Source organism: Grampus griseus, assembly GCF_964374135.1.
Source record: "Grampus griseus genome assembly, chromosome: 2".
Taxonomy (NCBI): Eukaryota; Metazoa; Chordata; class Mammalia; order Artiodactyla; family Delphinidae; genus Grampus; species Grampus griseus.
In genome coordinates this window covers 158,593,416-158,612,678 of record NC_139018.1, presented here as the reverse complement: position 1 = coordinate 158,612,678, position 19,263 = coordinate 158,593,416, and the positions used below count along the sequence as shown (strand labels likewise).

The 19,263-nt window shown below is 41.9% G+C and overlaps 1 protein-coding gene and 1 pseudogene across 15 annotated transcripts in view; both read left to right on the top strand.

Moving 5' to 3' along the window:
• The window catches only part of CREM (cAMP responsive element modulator), a 66,390-nt gene extending 54,211 nt beyond the window's left edge, over window positions 1-12,179 (top strand). For 3 of the 14 annotated variants that reach the window (XM_082648530.1, XM_082648526.1, XM_082648523.1), the window contains 3 exons: window positions 2,940-2,975; window positions 6,907-7,063; window positions 11,013-12,179. In XM_082648530.1, coding sequence (XP_082504656.1) covers window positions 2,940-2,975; window positions 6,907-7,063; window positions 11,013-11,157 — 338 coding nt within the window. In that variant the 3' untranslated portion in view covers window positions 11,158-12,179. The other 11 variants (XM_082648533.1, XM_082648528.1, XM_082648525.1 and 8 more) reach the window with 5 other exon arrangements.
• A 4,587-nt stretch (window positions 12,180-16,766) lies between these two features.
• Window positions 16,767-18,137, top strand: LOC309819340 (heterogeneous nuclear ribonucleoprotein K-like; annotated as a pseudogene). The gene has a single exon. The product of its transcript is annotated as a heterogeneous nuclear ribonucleoprotein K-like (transcript).
• Window positions 18,138-19,263: the final 1,126 nt, after the last annotated feature.

The window sequence follows — 19,263 nt, the reverse complement described above, 5'->3', positions numbered from 1 at the left end:
TGCTTATACATGATTTACCCATTCTAGTTTAAATTTTTCAGAATGCTGAAATTTTTTAAATGTCACTTTTTTCGCAAGACCTCTTTGTGCCTTTGGAAATCATTATTTTTGGAAATCTGGTCAGTTCTCACAGAATCAGTTCTATTGAAAATGCTATTTGAAAATGAAAAGCATATTTTATTTGCTTTTTCGAGGAGCCCAAAGAGCACAGGATTTAAGGGGCCTTTTCAAGGTGTAGTAGAGCAGCTTTGGGGCCCACCTTTGGAGTCCCAGTTCCGCCCCCTCCCCGTGTGGATTGCAACCAAGTGGACCGAGCTAGATATTTGACTTGCAAACTTTTTGACTATGACCCACATTTTACAGCATGATGCCATAGACCTTGTGTGTGTGTGTGTGTGTGTGTGTGTGTATTTATATAAAACAAGTACATTTATATAAAACAAGTTTCAAAAATAGTGCTTATCCTTACTCTCTGTGATGTACGCATACTTGTCTTTTCCATTCTTTTTTTAATGCTATTCTTGACCCATGAAATTAATTACTGAATTACTCATGGTCTACAACTTATAGTTTGAAAAGCTGATCTGGACCAAACTCAGGCTCCAAAATAATGACTGGCCTGGTAAAGGTTTTAGGAGCATTTGCTTACAGGATCATAGAATCGAATGTGAAAGTGAATATCTTTGGTTTATAGAATTATATTATTGATTCTGTTGGGTATAGTTTAAAGTTTTATTAGAAATAGTTCTTGGCTTTGTTCATAAGCTGATTATGTTTAGGAGCCTAATTCCATACCCTTTAGTCTCCAAGTCTAAAAAACTCTGATGAATTGTATTCAGCCTGGATTTCTGAATTGTTAAAAAACAAATATTACAACTTATTCAAATTTGGAAAACAGTATCTTAGTGAATAAGGATGCGTTTTACCTTTGTGAAAAGAGGCTGCTGGAAAAGGTTTTTATTTGGAAATTCTCACGTAAAGGAATGTTTTGGATCAAGTTATAACAGCTTCTTGAAGTTGGTAGCGAAGCAAGTTATAATCATGTTAGAAATGAAAACAAGAAGTCACTCATCTACCTTAAGTTTCCATAAAACTCCAAACCTGTGTGGAAGGTATACTGAAATTGCCTCTGTGTTATTTCCTCACTGTTCCTGAAAAATTTTTAATGAAATATAGTTTAGGATAATTGTTTCACTTTGTCCAGTTTTATATGCCTATATGAATACGTTGCCTAATAAAATAATTATGATGATGCTTTGCATTTACATAAACTTTAAAATTAAAAAAATCACTTATGGGGTGAGTGCTATCCAAGAAGCTGTCAGATCACGAGAGACCCACAGGAAGCAGTGATATGGGTTAAAGGATCAGGGCAAGCCTCTGAAGAAACCATGTTTAAATACCGGAGAGGAGAAGCACTTTCCATGCATTCTCACTGAGGCACTTAGCGCAGATATTGTTACACTCATTTGCATGTAACTGAACAGGGATCGGATCGGAGTGGGTAAAGGCTCTCCTAGCTCACAAAGCTAGCAAGTGGTGAACCCGTTTGGGTTTTCAGACTCCCTGTCTGGTTCTGTTCACACCATATTACATTGCTGCTCAAAATCCACCTGACATTGGTAAATTAATGCTACGGTTAGATGAGTTATAATAGCATACTACACACTGCTTATAAAAAATGCAAAATGAAGTTAGCATCATGTTAAGTAGTCAAAATGGATTTTTTCTAGAATATTTATTATTACTCTCATAGGACAATAGAGCATATATTTGCTATTATAGAGAACCTTAAATTTCAATATTCATAATTTCATCTTTTTACATAGACTTTTTTTGTCACTTTAAGAGTTTCACTTAATAAACAACTCAGGAAGGTCCCTTATATGTGTAACTTAAAATAAAAAATAGTACTGGCTTAATTCCACATGGTCTGTCTGTTATAGTAATTGTAGCAAATTTGAAAATGATCAGTACTTAGTTACACTTATATAGGATTTCATTTTCCTGGAAAAAGTGGAGGAATGGAGGAGGGAAAGTTTTTGACAGTGTGAGACACCAGGCGAGGACAAGCCTGATTTGGGCATTTTGAGTACTGGTGTGGTGGTGGGGAGGAGAGGATCAAAAGGAAAAGTGAAGATGTCCTTGGTTCGCTGGAGCCAGGGAAAGAAGCCCCTGCTAACAAGTACGGCTCCTAAGTCACCTCCATTGCGTGTTACTTCAGTGTGTTTGGGATTAGTGACGCAGAGCAAAATGACATATGAAGGGAGGAGCTGCACATAGAAAAATGTTTCTATTCAGCTGATGTGCTCAGAGATCTCAATAAACCAATAAGCAAGTAATATCACCATCATTTGGGGTGTTGATAAACTGTTTCACTTTGGAAGCTATCAAGATAGGCATTTGGCTGAGTTTCTTGTTTCTTTCTTGGTTAGAAAGAAACAAACACCTTTTACTTGTGAGGTTTTCAGTTTTCTTATTACCAGTCTGATGAGATTGTATCGTGTTTCTTTGTGATCCTCCATCTTCGAGGTTCTCTTTTAGGTGATTATGCACATTAAAAAGGACATTTTATATTATCTTTTAATGATTTATTCTCTAAAGGGATATAATAAAATATAGTAGAAATTTTAAAAGTTTTTTAAGGGGCATATTTTTTAAACAAAATAAGGAATAAGAGCCATACGTTTCAGTCATTCTATTACCTAGGTTTGTTAGACGGGAAACTCCAGGGGAAAATATGGTTGTTATATGTCTTTTAATTATACAGTATAAGCATAATTTGGAACATTGTCTTTCAGAACTTAAGGAAGGGAAGAGGAAGGGAACTAACATTTGATGAAAGCCTACCATGTGCCAGGCACTGTGCTAGACACTTTGACATACATTATAGGGTTTATTGTGAGTATTAAATGAGATCATGTATCCCCATTTTACAGATGAGGAAACTGAACTTGCCCCAAGTCACATATCTGGTAAGTGGCACAGCTGGACTAGAACCCAGACTCCAAATCCCATGCTTTTTCTGCTGTACCGTGTTTAAAGCTTGCAAAGAGAGGTATGAAGTTAGTGACCAGAGTTGAGAGTCCTAGGAATTTTCTTTCCCATGAAATATTGACACTAAACCTAAACTTTTTTTTCATGTCAGGAGTTAGATGGTTGGAATCACACTGTAATTACAACTCCTCTGTTTCTAAAATGCCAGGGTAGATAAGTAATATTTAAGGGAAGACTTAAGAAATAATGCCTTTTATCAAGAAAGGTCAGTTTGAATAAATATATGGCATCTTATCGGGCTTTCCATGGCTTAGTGTTAAAGACTTAGCTATAATAAAAATAGCTAATTATAGTCTTATAATAATAAGATTGCTTATTTTAAACATTCTGAATGGCAGTGGGCTTTTGCAAAACCTTGAGAAGTTCAAAATTTACTTTGTGGTGCACATGTAAACTCACAAAGCACCCATTGTATGCCGAGGACTGTGCTAGAGTCTAGGGTAAAAAGGATATCCCTGACTTGCCTTTAAAGTTTGCTGCCTTAGAATAGAATTAATGTATAAATATCTTTTTCTTATTCTTCTTCAGTCATGAGCTTGAAGCCCCCACTGATGGCCCATTTATTTTCAGAAATAATTTATACAGTGAAATTCTAGCATAAAAAATAATTTGGACACTTTCAGTAGTTAAGATGGAACAGGAATTGGCCTTCATAAGAGTACAGGGATCAGAATGTGTCATCGAAGAATGTAGTATGGTTCTCTGAACTGTGATCCTCAACAGCTAACCTGCTTTAAATCACCACTGCATCCATAACACTGGAAACGAAAGCTAAGATAAAAACTTTTGGATAACTTGTTTCAAAAACAAAACTTTTTGACATTTGGATTTCCTCAAAACAAGAGATTCTCTTTGCCCATATCTTATTAACATGCTTGCTAATGTGATCATATTTGAATATATGGAATTCATCCACTGATACTTATTCAGTGACCATTAGAATAGTACTGTCATATAGATTCGTTGGGATATTACAGAAATTTATACAAATTCCTACTAATTTATACTAATTCCTGTTTCTGGCTTGAACTGATGAGCTGCAAACTGATTTTTGTTGAAGGAGATAAAATGAATATACACTATGTCTGAAAAATTGTAATAAAACCCAGTTTGTTAGCTAACATCCAGAACTAATACATCCAAATATATCATTCCCTTCCAAGTTATCATTTTAAAGCGATATGTTTTCCTGAGCTGTTGCTCAAAATGTTTTAAGAATACTTCTTTTGAAAGTGCCATTGTTCTTCCTGGTGCCAAGTTTGGTCCTTGGAGGGTAGTTTCAGCTTTTGGAAATAGGCACAATTTTAGAACCATTTCTGGTTTTAAGACCAGTGAATGAACTTTACTTTTCGCCTGCAAAGTATTCCTGCCCACCCCGACTTTTTCCTTTTTTGAAAAAATGGTTACTCAAGCATTCTGCTTTAACTTACAGTACAAAAAGTACACACAAAACTCGAACAAGCACAGCAAACCCCTCTGTACCTTTCTATTCATTGTATTGCACTCTTTGTCAGCAGTGTTTGGCAAGAGCAACCCTAGACCGAGGTCTGCATCCCTGCTGCCTGCAAATGTCAGCATAATGACACATGGACTTCTTCTTCGTTGCTGGCCATTGTTCCAATTTTAGAAAGCCTCTGTTGCCTCCAGCGGGTTCCATTGTTTAACCTTTATTATCCCATAGCCACCTTCCCTTGATGTGGATAAAGAGAAAAGGAGAGAACCATGTTGTTCTGTGCACCGTTCTAGCTCCTCTGGCAATATGATTAAAATATTAAAAAAAAAATCTTTAGTAAGTTTACAACTGATTTTTAAAGTTATCTTCTTCAATATTTCAAAAATTTCTATGACACCTAATGAGACATATGTGTGTACAGTATTTTAAATAGTCATGAAAACAAATTTAGGATTTTTCCCAAGTTTATTAATAGAGATTCTGCTGGTGATCATTATATCTATCACAGTTACTGTTTATTCACCATTGTTTATTAAATTATATATAGAAGGAAGAACCTTATAAATGATATTTTTGTAAACCTTATGAAGAATTGAGTGATCTTCACCCAAAGCCCTTTTTTTTTTTTTTTTTTTTTTGCGTTATGCGGGCCTCTCACTGTTGTGGCCTCTCCCGTTGCGGAGCACAGGCTCAGCGGCCATGGCTCACGGGCCCAGCTGCTCCGCGGCATGTGGGATCTTCCCGGACCGGGGCACGAACCTGTGTCCCCTGCATCAGCAGGCGGATTCTCAACCACTGCGCCACCAGGGAAGCCCCCAAAGCCATATTTTTATTCTTTCATCTAACTCTTGAGCCCTAGAGGGAAGACACCTGGCATTTACCCAAAAGAAGCACATAGATCAGTTTTCGATTAACATTTTAAACTGCTTGGCTATTTTCAGTGATAATATTCTACTTAAGTGAAAAAAGTCTCTGTCTCCCTTTGGGTAAAATTTTGTTTCTTACTCAATAGGTATAATACATTTTAATGACATACAGCAGTGATGCATTTCATATTTTGATTGGGATTTAGATCAGACCAATTTTTATAGGATTTTATAGGATTTTTTAACCTTTTTCTTGCATTTAGCTTTGAGAGAGCATGTATTTTGTAATATCTCATCAAAACGTCAAATTAATTCTGGACCATACATTCTCAAAGTTGACACATTGGTGGTAGAAACATTTTTAATCACTTAAATCCATCTGTCCTTTCTAGGAACCTGTGTTTATTGCAGTAGATAGACAAATTTTGAAATTAAATTATTACACTTTGGGACTTTTAGTATTCAATCTGAATACTAAATAAATATTTAAATCTGTCATTTAACTGTGATTATACTATAATTAGAAAATGCGTTTTAAAAAATGAATACTTAGAAATGTATTATTATCCCAAGAAATCTAAGAAAGACAAAAATTATCCTTCCCTAGAGAAACCAGGTTTAAGTAGAGCTTTCCTGTTTCTTATTTTGTCCTTGTTTTTAAGCTGAAAATACAGTAAGCTAGTATTTTCCTTCCAGTACCAGTACCAGTACCAGTCATCACCTGTTAATAAGACTTGCACTTAAAGACATTCAGGAACTGTTTCAGGCATGCTGCAGGGTTTAGGAAAATCTCTTAGCTGGGGTATTCAGAGGATGGAGATGTTCTTCTTAATTAAAATGTTTGCAGTGGTGTGCTAGGGCCAGCTCCCACTCATTTGCTGGAGCCAATTATTAAGTTTTCAGGATTTTTATGAACTGGTTGCAAAAACAGATATTATTAAAAACTAAAGACATAAATACATATATATTTAACAAATTACATTAAAAACAACATTAATAAATACTTAAAACTCATCATTTCTAATAATTGTATCTATGCTCTTGAGGTTATTTACATCTATTTTGTCTGTATGGTGTGCCACTTATTGTTGTATGTCTTTCCAACTCTACATTTAGTGAAGTCTTATCGGTAGCTTGAAATTGGCCATGGTGAAAGCATTTACATCATGGGAATGATAAACACTACGGACCAGGGCTTTTTTTTCCCCCTTAGAGAGCTGGTGGTTAAATATTTATCAGCACACCACTGATTTTAGGCTAAATGAACTATCAGTTGAAAAGCCTGTCTACTTTAGCCTTTGATAAAAACCTTTCAATTAAATGTATAGAGCATGCTGAGTATCATTGTTCCAAATGCTGAAGGGATCTTTGATACCTAAAATTTCTATAATGCTCAGAATAATCATCTTAAACATTAGCAAGCTCACCTCTTAAAACATGTAAAAAGAAGTATGTTATTTCCAGGTCAATTTTACGTAAAATATCAAGTCATAAGTTGTTTATATAACGTGATATTTTGTTTCATTGCAGCCACCACTGGTGACATGCCGACTTACCAGATCCGAGCTCCAACTACTGCTTTGCCACAGGGAGTAGTGATGGCTGCCTCGCCGGGAAGCCTGCACAGTCCCCAGCAACTAGCAGAGGAAGCAACACGCAAACGAGAGCTGAGGCTAATGAAAAATAGGTAAGATGTTTCACTAGAAACCGCAACCACTTAGGGGACATATCATTTATTACTGTGGGGCTTTTAAAAAATTAACTTTTCCTCAGCTATTTCTCCCAAGTTACATGTTGTGTGGCATTTTATGTGGGCTTGTGCTCTGCATGTGCTAAGTAAGTCTTCTAGTCAGAGTTCCAGGCATGAAACTGTTTCATCAGCAGGCCGTACATCCTCATGTGTTTTAGGGTAATGTCTAAAAGATACATTCATTTTTTTTTTTTTTTTTTTTTTGCGGTACGCGGGCCCCTCACTGTTGTGGTGTCTCCCGCTGCGGAGCACAGGCTCCGGACGCTCAGGCTCCAGACGCACAGGCTCAGCAGCCATGGCTTACGGGCCCAGCTGCTCCACGGCACGCGGGATCCTCCCGGACCGGGGCACGAACCCGTGTCCCCTGCATCGGCAGGCGGACTCTCAACCACTGCGCCACCAGGGAAGCCCGATACATTCATTTTTTAACTGATAATGGAAGGACTTTATTACAAATAAAGATTCATTTTGTACTTGGTATTTACTTTGTGAAGTAGGTGATACGTATAATTTTTAGCTTCTTTGTGAGCAAAATAAATCTGAGTGTGAGTTCAGAATTTTCTAAGTCTTTTACATGTAGTTTTCTTTTATCTATTTTGTAACTTTGTTTTTTCTCTATTATACCCAAGTACAATCTATTCTGAAAAATTCTAGCTGGGGACAAGTACAAAGCAAGAGGAAGAGTTAAAATTACCCACAGCCCCACCGCATAGAGATGCCTCCTATCGTACATATGCTTCCAGTTCCCTCTCTCATTTTCTCACGTGTTCTTGCACATTTCATTGGCTAGAAATAAACAAGAGAGCCCCTAGGTGCACGGGATTCTGAGAAGGGTCTATTTTAGCTTCCAAATTTCAGTTTCAGAGCAGGACAAGAGAAAAGCAGATGATAAATGGCTCTTCGGTTGCTCAGTGTCTGCTGAGCAAGTTTTCAGTGCTTGTTTCTACCGTTTTTTTGTGGGTTTTTTTGCGATACGTGGGCCTCTCACTGTTGTGGCCTCTCCCGTTGCGGAGCACAGGCTCCGGACGCACAGGCTCAGTAGCCATGGCTCACGGGCCCAGCCGCTTCGCGGCATGTGGGATCTTCCCGGACCGGGGCACAAACCCGTGTCCCCTGCATCAGCAGGCGGACTCTCAACCACTGCGCCACCAGGGAAGCCCTCTACCATTTTTTTTTTTAACTCACACATAGCTTTCACATGAGAGTAGGTCTGGTTATTCTCCCTTACTTTACAGATGAGAAACTGAGGTTCAGAGAGGTCAGGTAACAAGCTGATTAAGATCACACAGCCCAAACTGGACAGAACCTGGAACTGCAGTCAGGCCGTCTTTCCCCAGAGCCCACCCTGCACTAACACCAGGTCACCTCATAGAGACCCCGGTGTCAGCTGCAGATTTAGCTCTATGGAGAGTATGTAGGATTTACTTATTAATGTCAAAGACCTCTTACACATTCTCTCAGCTAAATTCCTTGGCTGGCATTCATAATAGATACTTAATTGTATTTCTGCCAATCCAGCTACAGTTGTTATTTCTTTAATAACCTTGTCAGCTTTTCCTCTTTGCCATGTACTTCCTCTCCATGCTAAGGGTATATCCAGACCAATGCAAGGCCTGAAAATGGAGCTAACTATTAATAGAAGAAACAGGTGTCTTCCTTAGCCGAGACTACTTAGGAATGTACCACCTACTGGTTTGGCCATCCAGAGCTTTGTGCCTGGAATATTTTGACTCTGGTAACATGCATGCAGGCGCATGAGACACGAAGTATCCATACTCACGAGAAATAGCACAGCTTGGTAAATTACACTTGAAACATTAGACATCCCACAACACAGCTATTCGACATTTAAAATTTCATTTAGTAGTAACTTGTTTTGTAAAATGACCATCTATCTTCCTTCCAGACCTAGAATTTAATATAATGATTTAATCACAAAAACCTTGGTGTTCAGAAATGTATTTTTGTTTCTTTGTGGAAGAGTTGAATTGTGTTCCCAAACTGGCAAACGTATAAGTGTGCTTGGATTTATTCTTGGCATTGCCGTGTGCATGATTTAGATTAAATTCATCTGTGTTTATCAGATTGTGTTCACTTTTACACTGTTAATGTTTCTGTTAACCAGTTAAGAAGTCTGAGAACCTTTCACGTTCACAGGGTGATGGCTTTGTTCTTGGCTGGGGAGTAGGGCTCGATCTTTTCCTGCAGTTCATTGGGATTTCAAGGGCTCTCTTCTGCTGACCCTTGCTTCCCACAGAGAAAACACAGATAACCAGTTGTTAGTGAGCATCAACTATCCTAAAAATAAAACAGAATTGGCCACATGTGTTGCATGTGTCACTCCTAGTCCAGAATTGCAGCAGTGCTAACTGGCATTACAGTAACTGGCGATTAGACGTTCAACACAACTTTTGCTTATACATATTTGAATTACCTGTTTCAATGTAGGCTTTTTGATATGATGGGTACGCCAAAGGCAGTTATTCTCAAAGGAACACTCCAAAATAAAGCTGTTATCAGAGGGTATATTCTCTAGAGGAGTTCAATGATGTAGTAGCCACCCCCTCCCACCCTGAAAAGAAGGAGAAAGAAAGAAAATGTTGGCCATGTCCATTGTATTTTGGCAGGGTTATGTGTGAAAATGACTAACTCAGCTCCTCTGTTTGTTTGTGTGTGTTGCTTTGGCTGCTGGTCTGGCCTTTCTCCGGGCGTGTCTGCAGTGCTTTAAATCCTGGTTAGCAGATGCATCTCTCGCGTCCTTTCCATGACTTCAGTTGTGGTGTTCTCACATTTCTGGATTTAAGTTATCTGAATTATTGAGGGTTGTATTCTGTACCCTCTCTTCTCTCCTTCCTTAGTTTTCAGAAGCAGAGTCCCTTCTATTTTGGTTTATGAAAATGTGCATGATTTGTTTATTGTTATTCTTATCCATGTTGTTTTCTAGCCGACAAACTGTTGGCTTGCAGTCATGATTGATCTTGTTTTACTGAGATTTAGTCTTGAAGAATTAAAATCTCCAGTGCTGACACTGGTTTCTAAGGATTAATTTTTCTAATCATTTTTGATCAAATAAAGTTAACTCATTGTGATGGAATATGTGGCTTTTGGTGGACAAAAATAATTAAGAGAATTGAAAAGATCTGTAAATGTTTTTGTAGAAATTCCACTTGGGGATGTGGTCCTATCGTTTCGGTTACTGAAAATCTTGCTGGTCACTGTGACCATGGGACGTGTGCCCTAAGAAAACACCATTTACAACGGATGCCGGGCGAATTGTTGTGCTCTGCCGTCGTTCCTGCTGTCTTAGGGTAACCTCCCAATGAGGCATGTGCTCGGTTACGACTGTTGTGCGGCTCCGTGCGGACATCCCCAAGGACTGACCGGCAGTTGAGTCTGGGGGGCAGAGACTCACAAGCCGCTCTGGATTGTGCTGAGAGGTTGTTCCTGTTGTCATTTGCCTTGTGTTGGTTCCAGGGAAGCTGCCCGGGAGTGTCGCAGGAAGAAGAAAGAATATGTCAAATGTCTTGAAAACCGTGTGGCTGTGCTTGAAAACCAGAACAAGACTCTCATTGAGGAACTCAAGGCCCTCAAAGATCTTTACTGCCGTAAAGCAGAATGACTTTGACTTGGGCCTTGTTTGCCCAGAGCTCTAATCAAGGCAGGAGATGCAGCAGTCTTACTAATTGCCATGTGGACTTGTGGAAGGGATGCTTGTGACCCTTCAGAACCCAGTTTGGCTTAGGGTTTGGAATCGCATTGGGAATGTTGTCCCAGGATTTGGAACACCACGATCACATTTACCAAGCTTACTTCAACCTCCCTGTCAGTAGCATGCATGTGAAAAAAAATGTTTTGTTTTTGCCCTTTTGCTTCTACTCTCTTATAGGGAAGCTGCTAAAGAATGTCGACGTCGAAAGAAAGAATATGTCAAATGTCTGGAGAGTCGAGTTGCAGTGCTGGAAGTTCAGAACAAGAAGCTCATAGAGGAACTGGAAACCTTGAAAGACATTTACTCTCCTAAAACAGATTAGTAGAAATATTAAACTATGAACTGATTGCAATATGTACAGTTGCTTTTGAAGGCAATACAATATAAAGCCAGCAAGAATTATGGCTTTTTTTTTCCCTTTATCATTCATCATATTTTCTAATCTCTAACATTCCCAAACTGCTTCACTGTACGTAGTTAACTCTTAGCTGTAACTTCAATTTTTTAAGAGAGGCAAACTGTAAAAAAAAAAAATTCTTAAAATGCAACATTTGTAAGGCTTGTTCCAGTGCCACATATTTGCAGTTCCCGATCTCTGTGTCATGAACAGTGTCCTATGCAATAAAAATTTTTTGCAGGTCTTTAAAAATCATTTTAGGAAAGGATGATCAAAGATAATGCATCCAGCAGTACAATAAAAGTAAACCACAAAAAATACCTCAGGAAAGAACTGAAAGAAAGAAAGAATTGAAAGAATCTAATGACATGCCTATGTGAAAATAATAGCCTATAAATGAATTTATGGCATTTGCAGATTTTTATATTGGTTGCTTTGTAAAGAAAATATTGTATCGCTGTCCTTGAATGCCATAGTTGAAGAGAGTTTTTAATAGAACCATGTTGGTTACACTTTGTAGTGTTTGGTGCTCATTTAACTATCTGAACATATACTACAGTTTTTACTCTTGTGTAACATAAAAGATCTTGCAGAAGTTTTTAGTGTCGGTTTGCTATTACATGATGAACATTAACGCAAATTCTAATATCTGTCCTGATTTAAAGGTTTAAGTTAGAATTGTATTTGCATACCGTCAAGGGGGTCCACTGCCGATTTCCACAGTGGGTCGTGATCTCTGCAGTGTTCTTTCTGCCATCTCATCAGAAGCTCGGCCCCAGGGCTTTTACACAGAAGAGCAGCTATGAGAGGTTCAGCTGGTATGATGGAGTAGGCCTTTCTGCAGATGGTCTGGAAATCTCCTGCTGGTGGCCCTCTATTTTGAGTTTTGGCTAACAACCATAGGAGTTTTGTTTTTTGTGTTTTATAAATTTATTTATTTATTTTTGGCTGCGTTGGTCTTCGTTGCTGCGCGCGGGCTTTCTCTAGTTGCAGCGAGCGGGGGCTACTCTTCATTGCGGTGCACGGGCTTCTCACTGCGGTGGCTTCTCTTGTTGTGGAGCACAGGCTCTAGGCACGTGGGCTTCAGTAGTTTTGGCTCACAGGCTTAGTTGCTCTGATACATGTGGGATCTTCCCAGACCAGGGCTCGAACCCGTGTCCCTTGCATTGGCAGGCAGATTCTTAACTACTGCGCCACCAGGGAAGTCCCAACCATAGGAGTTTTAAAGTAAAAACTAAAACAACCCAAAATTTTATTTTCCACTTCAAAACAGCTACTTTTAGGTCAAACATTTTTTAGTCTGCACATTCAGATGAAATTCATTACATGGGGTGATTACTGGTATCCACATTTCATCCTGCTTTTATAATAAAAAACTTCAAGGTATAAGCCCAAAGCCCTAACCACAAGATGCTCTGTCATCTCATTCTCCTGTGGGACATATGTTGAAGGCCTCCTGTGGGCTAGACTTGCTGCATTTTCTGCTGTGACTCCTGACCTGTTAAGGCTGCCCCTCCCCTAGTTTCAGTAGTGGAGCTGGTCATTGTGTGGAGCTGTGTGTTGCGGGGTAGAGAGCAGGAGGCCGTCGTGCAGAGTCTAAGTGCTATCCCCACACCGTCATCCCCTTCCCTTATCTGCAACTCCCAGGAGGTCGGGCGGGCATGCCGTTTGGGGCTTTCTCTAGAAATACTTATTCATCCTACAGAGTCTGAGCTCTGAATATCTTATATCTCAATTTTTGTCTTTTGTTCTACAGAGAAGTAAGATGAGGAAAGAAGACAAGAAAGAAAAGAGGAAAGGAAAACCCCAGGTTTCAGGTGAAGGAAAATGGTGCTTTGTACTCACACATTCATCGTTCACACAGTTCACTCATCCTTTCATTCAGTTTATCAGTCAGTCAGTCACTGTAAATGACGTGTGCTCAGAATGTGGACACCGAGAGGGCAACCCAGGGATGTCGAGGCAGGAGATGCTCTGTGTTAGAACTGGAGGAAGCTGTAGGCAAGGTCAGATGAACTCTTCCTGCAGGAGGCAGACTTGGAAGTGAGTGGTACTGCTGGGGGGTGGGGGCAGAGTGGTGCATCCAGATGGGGTACAGAGCAGGCACGCCCCAAAAGGAGCTGGAGTCAAGGAGATGGGGGAGGTGAAGTTAGGACTCACCAGGGGTTGGTTTGGTGTAACAGAGAGCGTGCGTGCATATGTGTACCCCACTCTGTCGTCTCAGGGGAAGGAGATTGCATCTGACTACTTGGGGCCCTACATAGCTGATGTCCCCCCTTCTCCACGGTGGCTTAAACAGTGAGGAAATGTTATCACCTCACAAAACCCCAGGCGCAGAGGTGGGAGATTCAGTGTCTCAACCCGGCCTCACGACCGTTGGCTCCCTGTGTAGCTGGTCCCCCGATCCGGATATTGCTGCCCGGGTGCAGGCACCAGGGGGGCAGCTGGCAGCTCCTCTTCCGTTTGTCCTGTCTTAAGAGCAAAGGGAAACCTGCACAGAAGACCTTCAGCAGTAGACGCCCATCATACTCCTTCTGTAACTGCTCGCTGGCAAGGAGAGTGGAATTAAAAGCTCTGGATTACTAGTGAGGATTCAACCCCTGGGGTGGGGAGGGTTCCAGGCTTCTGCGAAGCATATGGCCAATCGGTGCAGAATAGAACTGGGTTCTGCAAGACCAGGGTGTGGGCAGCTGGCGGCGTCTGCCATATGGATGATGTTTGAGGCCGCGGCTGGTGGGGAGCTGGGAAAAGCTGTGTGACTCGGGGCTGGAGCCAGGCTGTCGGAGCCGCACGGGACTCCTCCAGATTCCGGCTCATCTGATTTGTCCCTGGAAGCAGACCTTTTGCTGCTAGATTAGCATGATTCGCTAGGTCTCCACCCAGCCTTAGCAGATGCTGCCTACAGCCTCCTGGTGGCCAGAGCGAGCCGTATGTTGGAAGCCGTGTGAACATGGCTCATCTTGTGCAACAGTGTTGCGCAGAGTCCAGAGCTGTCACTGCATCTGTGGCTTTTTTTTAATCCTAAGAGTTTCCGCATCTGGACTTCTGGAGATAGAAATTACTGATCCTGGGTCAGGGGATTAGACCACTTCTGCCCACAGCCCTGCAGTTATGGGGTGCACGGGGCAGGCACGTGAAGCTCGCCTTTCAGCTCACCAGCTCCCCGGAGGGAAGGTGTAACCTTTTAAAAATACAAATTGTGGACTTGCATGGCGGTCCAGTGGTTAGGGCTCTGCGCTTCCATTGCGGGGGGCATGGGTTCCCTCCCTGGTTAGGGAACTAAGATCCCACGTGCTGCGGGGAGCGGCCATAAATAAATAAAAATACAAATTGTCTCTTTTTAGTTTTCAAAAATCAACATGTTAAAAAATAGTTTAATTTTTAATATTGGTAAGATGTACTTGAGGTTCAAAATTCAAAGTAAAAAGTCTGTCTCCCATCCCTGGCTCCAAGCCACCCGGGAGGCAACCACTGTCACCAGTTTCCTTTTTGTGAAAGAGATTCACCTGTTTCCTTAGATTCCTGTCCCATCTTCAGGGCTGTGGGATGAGGAGTTTCTGGGAAGAGACACAGGGAGTCAGCGTGTTCATTCCTTCAAGTCTACAAGTGACAAGGGGTCCAGGAGGAGGGGACCAGGGGCCCTGGCAACACTGGCCCTTTGCTGGCACTTCCTAGACTCTTCCGTTACGTCCTGAGTCCTGTGGATGCTCTAACCACGCAGTTGTCATCATCAGAAGTAATCGCTGCCGTTCACTGAATGCTTTCCCTGTGCCAGGCACCAAACCGTGCACCCTACGGGGCTTATCACACCTAATTCTCGTCAGTGTTGGTGCTTTTATCATCATCCCCATCTTGCAGATGAGGAAGCAGGCTTGGAGAAGGTAAGTAACTTGCCCAAGGTCACAAAGCTGTTAAGGCTCAGGGCCAAGAGCAAAGCCGGCAGGGAGCGAGGGAGCCGGGACCCAAAGCAGGAAGGTGGCCGGAGGGGGTGTGTGCTGGCCAGGTAGGTGGTTGGTGGAGACAGTTCTGTGGTCCAAGCGGGTGGACTTAAGAGCACCCGAACGTTTCCTGTTCTAACGGAAAAAAGCAGGCATCCTTTCTCTCTGCTGTTTAAAATCCATGACGCCGATCAGGAGAAAATGATCCTGCAGTTTTAAGGACTAGCTGTTGGGATATCAATCAAAGCTACAGATGTACACGTTGAAATAGAATCCTCAAGCTAAAAGAGGTCATAAAGGTATAACTTACTCCTTTAATTTTATAGGCAAGGAAACCAGATTTTAGGTTGATTTACTTAAATGTTTATAGTTATTGGGAATGGAGAGACTCAGAACTCTTAACTAGTGTAGTCATCTTTATATCCCCATGATGCCTCTCTTTTTCTATAAACTGGGTTTTCGACCAGCTTTTGGTGAAAGCATAGCTTTCTAGAAAACATTAGCTCTTGTTGTCCCTGAAACAACGGGAGGACGCTGGACCCAATGGGAGGATGCAGGACCCTGCTGGACCCATCGATTGCTGACACACGGCACAATGTCTCTAGAACAGCTGGCTCTTAATGAGGCTCGTGATGGGTCCTGTTTTTACTGTCTGGTGAGCTCTGGGAAGCACTGACATGGCAGACTAGTGTCGGGCTTGACTTGAGAATAAATTTTTAAATTCTTACCTTTTATTTATTCATTCATTCATTCATTTGTGGCTGTGCCGCTCGGCTGGTGGGATCTTAGTTCCCCAACCATGGATCAAACTGGGGCCCAAGGCAGTGAAAGCACTGAGTCCTAACCACTGGGGAATTCCCAAATTCTTCCCTTTCAAAACACAGTAACTATTGGTACACTTTTGAGGAAGTAAGTAGCCCAGATAAGGAGGCTCTTAATGAAAATATGATTTTTATTTATTTTATAATTTTTGGGCCATGCAGTTCCCTGACCAGGTATTGAACATGGAACCGCATCAGTGGAGGCGTGGAGTCCTAACCACTGGACCGCCAGGGAGTTCCCTGAAAGTGGGCTTTTTAGATAGAGGACAACATGAGTGTGCCCATGTGTCTATTTGTGTTTATCATTCCCTGTGTTGAGATTTGGTTCAGCAGCTCTGGACGTTCCTATCTCTGGCCAGTACCATGCCTGTTTCTGCAGACACTCATTTTGGAGAACACTGACCACGTGGTCTGGGTCAGGCCTTACCCCATCTCCCTCTAAGCCATGGTTGCCCTTGAGTGGCTGTTCCTAGCCTGCATTTATTGAGCACACAAGATGGTTTAATGCCACAGCCCTACATAGTGTATGTGCTGTTTCTGTAATTCCTTTTCTTTGAAATATTCTTAGTCTATGAAGACTCCAAAAACTCGTGGGTGGGCTCGTTCTCTGTCTAGCTGTGACCCGCCGAGGCAGCGCGGCGGCATGGGAACGGGAGCCTTGCCCTGCTACTGCAGCACTAGGGTGTCAGTTGGTCCCGCCCAGAACACTTCAGTTCTGCCCTGCAAGGATAGATATATTTAATAACTGATTGGTGTGTCCCTTTAATGTAAGAAAATGGAAACTGAACAGCCAGAGGAAACCTTTCCCAACACCGAAATCAATGGGGAATTTGGTAAGCGCCCTGCTGAAGATATGGAAGAGGAACAAACTTTTGAAAGATCTAGAAACACTGATGAGATGGTTGAGTTAGGCATTCTGCTTCAGAGCAAGAATGCTGGGGCAGTGATTGGAAAAGGAGGCAAGAATATTAAGACTCTCCATACAGACTACAATGCCAGTGTTTCAGTCCCAGACAGCAGTGGCCCCGAGTGCATATTGAGTATCAGTTCTGATACTGAAACAGTTGGAGAAATTCTGAAGAAAATCATCCCTACCTTGGAAGAGGGCCTGCAGTTGCCATCACCCACTGCAACCAGCCAGCTCCCGCTCAAATCTGATGCTGTGGAATGCTTGAATTACCACCACTATAAAGGAAGTGACTTTGACTGCGAATTGAGACTGTTGATTCATCAGAGTCTGGCTGGAGGAATTATGGGGCTCGAAGGCGCTAAAATCAAAGAACTTCGAGGAACACTCAGACAACAATCAAGCTTTTCCAGGAACGTTGTCCTCAATCCACTGACAGAGCTGTTCTTATTGGAGGAAAGCCTGATAAGGTTGTAGAGTGCATAAAGATCATCCTTGATTTTATATCCGAGTCTCCCATCAAAGGACGTGCTCAGCCTTAGGATCCCAATTTTTACGACGAAACCTATGATTATGGTGGTTTTACAATGATGTTTGATGACGGCCGTGAACGTCCCGTGGGATTTCCCATGCCGGGTAGAGGCGGTTTTGACAGAATGCCTCCTGGCCGGGGTGGGCGTCCCATGCCTCCATCCAGAAGAGATTGTGATGATAAGAGCCCTCGCCGAGGACCTCCTCCACCTCCTCCTGGACGAGGGGGCCGGGGTGGTGGCAGAGCTCGGAATCTTCTTCTTCCTCCACCACCACCACCTAGAGGAGGAGAGCTAATAGCCTATGACAGAAGAGGGAGACGTGGAGACCGTTATGATGGCATGGTTGGTTTCAGTGCTGATGAGACCGGCGACTCTGAAGTAGATACCTGGAGCCCATCAGAGCGGCAGATGGCTTATAAACCACAGGGTGGCTCTGGATATGATTATCCCTATGCAGGGGGTCGTGGCTCATATGGTGATCTTGGTGGACCTATTATTGCTACACAAGTAACTATTCCCAAAGACCTGGCTGGATCTATTATTGGCAAAGGTGGTCAGTGGATTAAACAGATCTGTCATGAGTCAGGAGCTTCGATCAAAATTGATGAGCCTTTAGAAGGATCCGAAGATCGGATCGTTACCATTACAGGAAAGAACACGGGACTAGATACAGAATGCACAGTATTTGCTGAGCAGAACAGTGTGAAACAGTATGCAGATGTTGAAGCATTCTAATGCAAGATATTTTTTCTTTTTTATAGTGTGAAGCAGTATTCTGGAAAGTTTTTCTAAGACTAGTGAAGAACTGAAGGAGTCCTGCATTTTTTTTTTTTTTATCAGCTTCTGTTTAAAAAGCCAACATTCCTCTGCTTCATAGGTGTTCTGCATTTGAGGTGTAGTGAAATCTTTGCTGTTCACCAGATGTCATGTTTTAGTTCCTTACGAACAGCGTTGGGGGTTGGGGGCGGGTGTGCAAAAACATTGAAATTTTGAAACAGCAGCGGAGTGAGTGAATTTTAATTTTTGTTCATTGTTGGTGGTTTTAAAAAAAAATCCCCCCATGTAATTATTGTGAACGCTTTGCTTTGTGGACACTGTAACATTTCGGGGGTGGGATAGGGAGGAAAAGTAACAATAGTCCGTATGTCCCTGGCATCTATTCAGAGCAGTGTGCAGAATGTAATGCTCTTTTGTAAGAAACATTTTATGATTTTTTTTTTGTTTTCTGTGCAGTACGCGGGCCTCTCACTCTTGTGGCCTCTCCCGTTGCGGAGCACAGGCTCCAGACGCGCAGGCTCAGTGGCCATGGCTCACGGGCCCAGCCGCTCCGCGGCATGTGGGATCTTCCCGGACCGGGGCACGAACCCGTCTCCCCTGCATCGGCAGGCGGACTCTCAACCACTGCGCCACCAGGGAAGCCCCCGTTTTATGATTTTTAAAGTAAATTTAGCGAACGTAAAAACAAAAACAAAACCTCATGGGTGATATTTTCTGCCATGGACTCTCCAAGTCCAAAGCCCGAGGAAGGTAGGGGGGGTAAAAGGAGTTTTCTCTGATCTAGTTTAGTAAATTATGTGCATAGTAACTCTGGGAGGTCTTGGGTAAACTATTATGAGGGAGGGGCAATAATTTGACAAGATTTGGAACCCTATGACTATAGGTTTTCCCCAGGAGTATACAGGTACACAGTTACTTGCAAATACAACGAGCTATTTGGTATAGGAACCTTATAAATTAGTTCTAAGTCGTATATTTTTAGCAAATAAATGACTAAGATGAATCAACCACGTATCGGTAAATTGCCAATTTTGCTTATAATTAGTTACTTTAGG